This window comes from Nelusetta ayraudi, unplaced genomic scaffold (genome assembly GCF_046127955.1).
Source record: "Nelusetta ayraudi isolate G7.1 ecotype Tasmania unplaced genomic scaffold, CSIRO-AGI_Nayr_v1 ptg000272l, whole genome shotgun sequence".
NCBI classification, from domain to species: domain Eukaryota; kingdom Metazoa; phylum Chordata; class Actinopteri; order Tetraodontiformes; family Monacanthidae; genus Nelusetta; species Nelusetta ayraudi.
In genome coordinates, this window is record NW_027466321.1 from 4,505 (window position 1) to 15,000 (window position 10,496).

At 53.8% G+C, this 10,496-nt stretch overlaps 1 protein-coding gene across 1 annotated transcript in view; it reads right to left on the bottom strand.

Annotated features, from left to right (window-relative positions):
* Positions 1–7,777: 7,777 nt before the first annotated feature.
* The window catches only part of LOC142882428 (transcription factor COE1-like), a gene marked incomplete at its 5' end in the record, with an annotated part of 12,038 nt that continues 9,319 nt past the window's right edge, over positions 7,778–10,496 (bottom strand). The window contains 3 exons of the mRNA XM_076017162.1: positions 7,778–8,633; positions 8,854–8,952; positions 10,232–10,399. Coding sequence (XP_075873277.1) covers positions 8,602–8,633; positions 8,854–8,952; positions 10,232–10,399 — 299 coding nt within the window. The remainder of the gene's footprint in view (positions 8,634–8,853; positions 8,953–10,231; positions 10,400–10,496) is intronic.

The following is a 10,496-nucleotide window of genomic DNA, read 5'->3' on the forward strand; positions in this document are numbered from 1 at the left end:
GCTCCTCCTCCTCCTCCTCCTCCTCCTTTATTTCCCTCTGAAGACTCATTCATCACAAAGTGCTCACAGCTGCTGCAGGTGTTGATGTCAGGACGAGGAACCATCACCTTCATCACCATCATCATCATCTTCATCACCATCATCACCTTCATCACCATCATCATCACCTTCATCACCATCGTCATCATCTTCATCACCATCATCATCATCATCATCACCATCATCACCATCATCATCACCTTCATCACCATCATCATCATCTTCATCACCATCATCACCTTCATCACCATCATCATCATCTTCATCATCACCATCATCATCATCATCACCTTCACCATCATCATCATCTTCATCACCATCATCATCACCATCATCACCTTCACCATCATCTTCATCACCATCATCACCTTCATCATCATCATCACCTTCATCATATCATCACCATCATCATCATCATCATCACCATTATCATCATCACCATCATCATCATCATCATCACCATCATCTTCATCACCATCATCATCATCACCATCATCACCTTCATCATCATCATCACCTTCATCATATCATCACCATCATCATCATCATCATCATCACCATTATCATCATCACCATCATCATCATCACCATCATCATCACCATCACCTTCATCACCATCACCATCATCATCATCACCATCATCATCATCATCATCATCATCACCATCATCATCATCACCATCACCATCATCATCACCATCATCATCATCATCATCATCACCATTATCATCATCACCATCATCATCATCACCATCATCATCACCATCACCTTCATCACCATCACCATCATCATCATCACCATCATCATCATCATCATCATCATCACCTTCATCATCATCACCATCACCATCATCATCACCATCATCATCATCACCATCATCATCACCATCATCATCATCACCATCATCATCATCATCATCATCATCATCACCTTCATCATCATCACCATCACCATCATCATCACCATCATCATCATCACCATCATCATCATCATCTTCATGACCAGTAAGACCTGATTTTGAGCATGAACATCTGTAACTCCAGACTCCCCCCTGGTGGGAGGGGGATCTGGGGGGGTGTGGTCCTCTGGACGGGGCCCAGATGGCGCTGACCTACATCAGCAGGCTGTGGGCCAGAGAGGATTGTGGGTAGGAGGAGGAGGGGGAGGAGATGGGCGGGGCCCTGGTGGCCCTTTAATGAGCTCCAAATGGATGCTTGGGACTTGCACCCCCCCCCCCCCCACACACACACACACACACACACCAGGCCCACCGCCAGCAGGGGGGGAGGAGGGGAGGGGCTCCTGGAACAGCCACACACCCTCCCAGCGAGGGACGACGGCCAAGAGCTGAACATTCTTCAGCAGCAGTGGAGGAATCCTGGCAGGGCCAGGAATCACACGACAGTAATCACATTACTGCAGCAGCACTTCCTGGAACCTGAGAGGAATATCTCAACGTTCCCAAAGTTCCCAATGTTCCCAGAGTTCCCGGTGTTCCCAACATTCCCAACATTCCCAACATTCCCAGAGTTACCAACGTTCCCAACGTTCCCAGAGTTCCCAATGTTCCCAACATTCCCAACATTCCCAAAGTTCTCAGCAATCCAACTCTCTCCACCAGTTTTCCCGGTCGGCCTCTCTCGGCCGCAGCGCTAATTAGCATGTGGCGCCGCTCCCGCGCGTCACACGTCTCTGTACGTGGGGCGGAGCGGCGGCTGTGATTGTCTTCACATGATGCAAATTGTTGATGGTCTCCAATATGAGATGCTAATGGAGAGGAATTAGCATAAGTCATTAGCATCCGGAGCGCTAATCACACAATGAGAGGGAAAGACAGGGAGAGAGAGAGAGAGAGAGAGAGAGAGAGAGAGAGAGAGAGCAGCGGTGAGCGATTAGTCTGCGATCTCTTGTAGTTTTAAAGGTGCAGTGTGTCGGCGCCCTCAGGTGACGGGAGGCAGAAACAACATGCTAATTAGCAGCGGCGGCGGCAACGCTGGGGAACAAACGGACGAATCGTTTTTCATGTTTGGATGATTTTTGCATATCAATGAGCAGCAACAGGAAACACTTTGATTCCTGATCTGAGGCGTTACGCTAACGCTAGCTAGCTCCCAGATGGAGGTAGGGGAGGGGCCAGGACTGTTTCACTTCCTGTTTCCCCCCCCCGTGATCCTCATGCTAACTGGCGTCTCTGGTTGCTCAGACACTCCTGTGATGCTAATATAGTTAGCATGTAGCAGAGGTGGCTGCTACTGAAGTCAGTCAGTGGAGGAGGAGGAGGGGGAGGAGGTAGAAGAGGAGGAGCTGCAGCAGCAGGAGGAGGAGGAGGAGGTGGGGGAGAAGGAGGAGGAAGAGGAGGAGGAGGAGGAAGAGGAGGAGCTGCAGCAGCAGGAGGAGGAGGAAGAGGAGGAGGAGGTAGAAGAGGAGGAGCTGCAGCAGGAGGAGGAGGAGGAGGAGGAAGGGGAGAGGGAGGTGGAGGAGGAAGAGGAGGGGTAGGTGGAGGAGGGGGAGGAGGTAGAAGAGGAGGTGGGGGAGGGGCAGAGCGATGGCTCTCTGGTGGACTCATTAGACGACCTCTCACTCTGACTTATTTTACAGCCGCTGCTAATTAGTATCTGCAGGAGTTATTGCCCCAATCACGGCCGCTCCCTCTGACTTTGGCCCCGCCCCTCCTCCCCCTCACCCCCCCTCTCCCCCCGGATGGGAGGCAGCGGTCAAACCTGGAAAAAAAACACAATAAAAAGCAATAAAATGCTGCAGCTCCTCAGCAGTACAAGGAGCTGGAGGAGCAGCAGCAGGAGTAGCAGGAGTAGCAGGAGTAGCAGGAGTAGAGCGCCGCCCTGGTGGAGGAGCAGCAGCAGCAGGAGTAGCAGGAGTAGCAGGAGTAGCAGGAGTAGAGCGCCGCCCTGGTGGAGGAGCAGCAGCAGCAGGAGTAGCAGGAGTAGCAGGAGTAGCAGGAGTAGAGCGCCGCCCTGGTGGAGGAGCAGCAGGAGTAGCAGGAGTAGCAGGAGTAGAGCGCCGCCCTCCTGGAGGAGCAGCAGCAGGAGTACCTCCTCCTGCACCTCCTCCTCTTCCTCCTCCTGTCCTCCTCTTCCCCCTCTTCCTCCTCCTCCTGTCCTCCTCTTCCTCCTCCTCCTGTCCTCCTCTTCCCCCTCTTCCTCCTCTTCCTCCTCCTGCGAGGCCTCGTTACTTCCTCCTCATTATGACTTCCATTGTTTTAATGAGAGCGTAGCTGCTGCTGCTCACAGCTCCCAGCGGGGGGCGCCGCTGCTGCCGCTGCTGCTGCTGCTGCTGCTGCTGCTGCTGCTTCGGCCGAAGCAGCTACAAGTTTATCTGTGTTTTAGAAGGACCACCATCTTCATCATCTTCATCTTCATCACCATCGTCACCAGATGATGATGCTTTGTGTGTGTTAATGTGATGTTCAAGTGTTTCACCCCAGCAGCAGCAGCAGGTGTGCACCTGGCTGCTCCCGGTGGAGACTGCAGGCGCTGCAGGTGATGAAGAGTCCTGAGAGACGCCAGCAGGGGGCGCAGAGTGCGGAGTGGATAATGGGGGCCGGCGGTCATGTGACCCCGACATCCATTTGTGCCCCCTGGTGGTGGCGGCAGCGGCAGCGTCCTCCTGAGACACCGCCACCACCAGGGCGGCGCCCACGCTCGCTGCTGCTGCTGCTGCTGCTGCTGCTGCTGCTGCTGCTGCTGCTTCACACAATCACAGTGCTTAATATTCAACAGTCGACTGCAAACAGCAGCCAAACTACTTCCTGCTGCTGAACCCCGCCCACCTCAGGATTGAACCAATCCATCCCTCCATCCATCCGTCCATCCATCCGTCCATCCATCCCTCCCTCCTTCCCTCCCTCCATCCCTCCCCCCCTCCGTCCGTCCGTCCGTCCATCCATCCATCCATCCACTCATCCACTCATCCACCCATCCATCTAGACATCCATCCATCTATCTATCTGTCTGTCTGTCTGTCTGTCTGTCTGTCCATCCATCTGTCCGTCTGTCCGTACATCCATCCACTCATCCACCCATCCCTCCATCTATCTATCTATCTGTCTGTCTGTCTTTCCATCCATCCGTCCGTCTGTCCGTCCATCCATCCACCCATCCATCCATCCATCCACCCATCTATCTATCTATCTATCCATCCATCCATCCCTCCCTCCATCCCTCCACTCTCTATGACTGTCCTGTCTCCTCTGTCAGTGCAGGGCTGCTGCTCAGTGTCGCCCCCTGGCTGTGGACCAGGAGGCCTCGTGTGAGCTTCAAGACGAGTCCACATGCTGGAGGGAGGGGGGAGGAGCGGGGAGGGGGGGAGGAGGGGGGCTTTCTCCAGTCCGGGGGGACACATTAGCGGGACGCACACTCTCTCTCTCTCCGCCTCCACTTCCTGTCCGGCCCTTAACGACTTCCTGTCGGCTGCTAACGACTTCCAGGTGAGGCTGCTCGTTAAGAGAAACCACAGCTAGCGAGCGACGCTGGCTCTCACACACACACACACACACACACACACACACACACACACACACACACACAGTTCTCTTCCATAGCCTCCCTTTAGCTTCCAATGCTAAGCTAATAGAAAGTGCTGGGCTAACAGAGGAGGGAGTCATGTTTTGGAGACCTGATGGTCTGTCAGGAAGTGTAGCATGACACACACACACACACACACACACACACACACACACACACACACACACACCTGGTTCTCATCATGTCACATTCAGTCACTGCAGTCGCTGCCAACAGCAACATCCTGCCTCCTCCTCCTCCTCCTCCTCCTCCACTGGGGGGTGTGGGGGGGGTGAGTCTATGAGTGTGTGTGTGTGTGTGTGTGTGTGTCGGGGGGGCAGGTGTAAAGTGTGTGTGTCCTCTCTCTCCTCCTCAGCAGGAGGTGTGTGAACCTGGAGAGGGAGAGAGAGTGTGTGTGTGTGTGTGTGTGTGTGTGTGTGTGTGTGTGTGTGTGTGTGTGTGTGTGTGTTCATGTATCATGTTTCAGCAACACGGTTTGGCCACTGGGTCACAGCTCCAGTTAGCATCTTCCTGGCTAACGGCTACATCCTGCTGCCTGGAGGAGGAGGAGGAGGAGGAGAGGAACAGGAGGACGAGGGGGAGGAAGAGGAGGAGAAGGAGAAGAGGAGGAGAGGAGCAGGAGAAGAGGAGGAAGAGGAGGAGTAGAGGAGGAGGAGAAGGACGTTGTATCGTTGTGCAGTTGTGTAGTTGTGTAGTTGTGCGGTTGTGTAGTTGTGTGGTTGTGTAGTTGTGTGGCTGCAGGTGTTGTTCTCTCTGCTCGAGCCCTCGGTGACATCACGGCTGGACATCTGCAGCGCCACACCTGAAAGCATGAGGCCATTTCCTGTCAGCCGATGATGTCATCGAGATACAGGGGCCCAGCCAGTGTGTGTGTGTGTGTGTGTGTGTGTGTGTGTGTGTGTGTGAACAGGAAACCCCTGATGGTCCAACTGGACCTGCAGCAGGAATGTGGACCTGCTCCAGGATCTGGAACCTGAGGTCGCCCAGCAGGCCCACAGAGACCAGGACCTGGTCCAGGTCCAGGTCTACAGTCAGGACCTGCTCCAGGATCTGATCCTTTTCCTCCGTTCAGTGGCTGAAACAGGAAGTCAGCAGGCTGCTCTCCTGTTGCTATGCTAAGCTAACTAGCATTGGGATGGTGGTGGCTGGTGGTGGTGGTGGTGGTGGGGGGTCTGGGGAGTCTGGGGGGTCTGGTGGGTCTGGGGGTGGGGCAGCGGACCCCTCTGACTGGCTGACTGATAGTGTACTGTTCTGGTCCTGGTGGACACACACCAGACTTCCTGTCAGTGGATAAGCAGGCCCCGCCCACCTCCAAGACTTCAAAGGTCCAATCACACAGCAGTGGAGCGGGTCCCCTGGTCCTGGTCCTGGTCCTGGTCGTCTGATTCCGGTTCTGATATTACATATATATGTGTATATGTGTATATGTGTATACATATACACACCCTGAAGCCTGAAGCAGGCCGTGTTTAAAGAAGCAGCTTGCTAGCAACCTCAGCAGCACTGAGAAGGACGGCCGGTGGAGGAACGACAGAGTCGAGCTGCTGCTCCATGTTGAGGTTCCAGTCCGCTAACTTCTTTGTTGGCCGTCCTCGATGGGAACGACCTAGCGTGCTAGCGGGAGTTAGCGAGACGACTCCACAGCAGTAACTGCAACCCTGAGACCCGCTGGGAATTGTGGGGATTTTTTCCTCCTTGTTATTTTTTATGCTCATTATTTTTTAGTGGGCCGGCAGGGCCGGCGGTCGGAGGTTCTGGTGGCCCGGGTGCACTTTAGAAACTTTAGAAACCCGTCCGGTTGCACTGTGGACCGCAGTCGATGTACACGTGTGTGTTTCTCCAGATGTTCCGTCAGTGTTCCGGTTCTCCGAGGTTCTCCGAGGTTCTTCACCGCTTCCTGTTTGCAGTGTCAGGATGTGGGAGGTGCTGCAATGTGACTCAATAACCACCAGGGGCAGCGGTGGCTGCAGTCGCTCTTTATTATCACACCTTTTTATTGTTGTTTCTGTACAAAAGAGAAGCAGTGCAGACAGACAGACGCCCCCCGCAGGAACATGCAAGTATTTACAGCCGACCGGCGCTGCCTTGGGCTCCTTGTGCTTGGATTGGCCTTCAGAGACTCCAACCCCGCCCCCCCTCCTCCTCCGCCCCCTACCTCACTGAGCCGTCCAGTCCAGCCGCCCACGCTGACGTGGCTCCGCCCACTTTGCATCAAAGCTGCTTCAGTTTTTTTTAAAAACACACGTGCGGGTGTTTGGAACACGTTAGCCACGTTAGCATTGTTAGCTCTGTGGTGGTGGGCAATGGGGGGTAATATTGTGCTCAGCAGGAAGTGGGTGTGATCCACTTCCTGTCTGCGTTCTGTGGGGGTGCAGCTGGCAAACCATTTTAAAGCTAGCTGGCTAACGCTAGCCCCGACCAAAAAAAACCCAACAATTTTATGGCAGAATGCGGATGAGCTAGCGCTGCGGTGGTTAGCATGAGTGCAGTGACTGATGGGGGAGGGCGGGGGGGGGGGACAGCGCCACCTGCAGCATCAATAAAACAACCAAACAGAGAGAAGAGAAAAAAGAAAAAAAACCTGCTTCCTGTTACAGGTGTTTCCTAGCCTAGCTTAGCCTAGCCTAGCATTGGCTAGCTGGGTGGGTGGGTGTGATACCTGCTTCCAACAGAGGGGGGCGCTGTGTTTTATTACAATGTTTCACATGAACAAACAAACAAACAAACAAAGGCATCCAACAAAACAAACAAACAAAAAAAAATCTTTTTTTGGTGCATAAACTTTTTTTTTTTTTCCCGCTCGTTGCTTGATGAACAATAATAAGAGGCGTGGTCGTTCTTTAATAAGTGCCAACAGAAAGTAGTGCAGTAGAAATAAGCAGGAGTATTATTATTAATATCATTAATATCATTATTATTATTGTACACTTTCACAATAATACACAAAAGACGAGAAGAAGAAGAAGAAGAAGAAGAAGAAAGAGGAAGGGGTGGGGCTAGAAGGAGGGGGCGGGGCTAAGGAGAAACTCAACCAATGCTGTTTACAAAAAGTTAAATATCAGAAAAAAGTTTTATACAAAAAAAACAATCGGGGGGGGGGGGTTCTTTGTTTTTTTTTTACTTCCTGCCGCAAACACAGGGCGCTTTTTACAAAAAAACTCGTTTTTTTTTTTCCCTCAAGATCGAAAAGCTGTTGGTGGACAGAAGTATTTGGACGCGATCGCTTCAGGCCTAAAAAGCACAAAAGGAGAAAAGAAGCGGTTATAAATACATAAAAAAGAAAAGAATCACAACCAGAAGAAGAAGAAGAAGAAGAAGAAGAAGAAGGAAGTCTTCTTCCAACCCACCAGCGCCCCCCACAGGACTCAACAGAACATTACAACAACACAAAGAATCTGGGTAAAAGGGAGGGAGAGGGGGGGTGAACGTTAGCTTAGCTTCGCTTAGCCGCTAGCAGAGGCGGAGTGGGCGTGGCTTCAGCCAGGAGATTGTGGGCGGGACCTCCGGGGGGGACCTCTGGATCAGTCAGAGGGCTTCCTGGGGGGGTTGCCGCTAACTCAGCTAGCGCGTGGAGCTAACAGACTGCTGGGACCTGAGAAACAGGAAGGACCGCCCCCTGCTGGCTGCCCCCGGCCAATGGCACCACAGGATGACCTTCCGCCCGTGTGTCGTCACCAGGGGCTCCCAGCGGCCACGCCCACTTCCCCTCTGTGATGTCACCAGAGGCTCCCAGTGGCCACGCCCCCTTGCTCCTCCGTCACAGTGCTTCTCCAGTCAGACTAGCCCCACCCCCCACCAGCAGGAGGGGGAGGGGCTAGGGGGTAGAGCCGACGCCCACTTCCTGGTTGCCATCCTGATGAGGAAGAGGAAGAGGAAGAGTGGTGATGGAGGGGGTGGACTTCCTGCGGTGCAGTGGGGGATTGTGGGTGTTTTTTTTCTTCCAGTGGGCGGGGCCATCAGTGCGCCGGGGCTGGGAGGGGTCAGGGATCAAAGGTCAGGGGGGCGTGGTCTGCCCTCCTCCTCACATAGGCGGGACGATGAGACCTGCCATGGCTGAGACACACACAGGAAACAGGAAGTGGGTCAGAACAGTCTCTGATTGGTCCCTGGGCTGAACGGTCCGCTGACCTTTGACCTCACCGACTGACAGGCATAGAAAAATAAAAGTTATGGATCAACTTTGAGCTGCGAGCGGCTGATGTGGTGGTGGTGGTGGTGGGGGGAGGGGGAGGGAGGGAGGGGGCGCGGCTAGTGGGGGGGGCGGGATGCTCACCCTGGAGGCTGCTGCCATTGGTGCAGGAGGAGGAGGAGGAGGAGGAGGAGGTGCAGGTGGGGGGCCGCACGACGGGCGCGAAGGCGCTCTTCTGTTTGACTGCAGAGACGGAGAGAACCAATCAGAGCACAGAGCACGGGGGCGGGGGGGGGAGGGGGAGGAAGTGACACGCTCGGCTGCCGCGGCTCACAAAGTTGATCCATAACTTGGAATAAAGGCTCTTATTTCCTAGAAACCAACACAAGTGTGTGTGTGTGTGTGTGTGTAAACGCACAATGGAAACTTGGGAGCAGGTGGAGCCTGTTAGCCTAGCTTAGCAGACAGACTGGGAGCAGGTGGAGCCTGTTAGCCTAGCTAGGACGGTGAAACTACTTTGGGGGGGCACAAGGAGGCGCCGTGAATCAGCTCATATAGAAAAGGAAGCGATTGGCTTCCTGTTTCCTGTTTCCTATCTCCTTGTTTCCTGTTTCCTATTTACTGTTTCCTATCTCCTTGTTTCCTTTTTCCTGTTTCCTATCTCCTTGTTTCCTGTTTCCTATCTCCTTGTTTCCTGTTTCCTATCTCCTAGTTTCCTGTTTTCTATTTCCTGTTTCCTATCTCCTTGTTTCCTTTTTCCTGTTTCCTATCTCCTTGTTTCCTGTTTCCTATCTCCTTGTTTCCTGTTTCCTATCTCCTTGTTTCCTGTTTTCTATTTCCTGTTTCCTATCTCCTTGTTTCCTCTCTGCTCGTTATTTCTTCCCGCTGATGGAAAAGATTCGTCCAGAAGGAGGTCCAAAGATGGAGGACGTAAGCAAGCAACACACACACACAGACACACAGACACACACACACACGCACACACACACAGAAACACACACACACACACACACGCACGCGCGCGGCGCTCCGCCAACCAGCCTTGTGTTTACTCGCCAGGGACGACAACAACAACATCACCTGGCGCCGAGCGCTACGTCGCTAGTTGGCTACGTGCTAGCTCGCCGCGGCTAAAGCAAGGCTCTTTGAAGCGGCGGCCAGAACAGCGCTGCGCTGCCACCGCAGGCGCGGCGCGGCGCTGCGGCTCCTCCAACACACACCTGCACCTTCCAACAGCGGCGCCGTCGCCGGAGCCAACAACACAACAACAACAACAACAACAACAACAACACAACAACACTAACAGCAACACCGAGCAGGGCTCTCTGCTCCTGCAGCGCCCCCTGCTGGCTTCAAACCACCACTGTGCATCTTGTAAAATAATCCAACTGACGTCTCACACACATCCTGACGACGAGATGCTGTGTGTGTGTGTGTGTGTGTGTGTGTGTGTGTGTGTGTGTGTGTGTGTGTGTGTGTGTGGTGGAAGGTTGGAAGGTCAAAGGTCACCGCCACTACTCACTAGCGTAAGCGGAGTTAGCGGAGCCGTTGAGGAAGCCCGGCGAGGCGGCGGCGGCGGCGAGGCCGTAGCCGTTCATGCTGGAGGTGATCGTGCTGTAGTTGGACTGCTGGGGGGTGGAGCTAGCCACGTAGCCGCGGGGCGACACGCTGCTGGAGTTCCGCGAGTAGCCTGCAGGGGGCGGGAGGATAGCAACCATTACTTCCTGGGGGCAACCGTTAGCCTAGCTTAGCATATTAACTGGTAGCAAGTTGAAAACTGTTTCTTC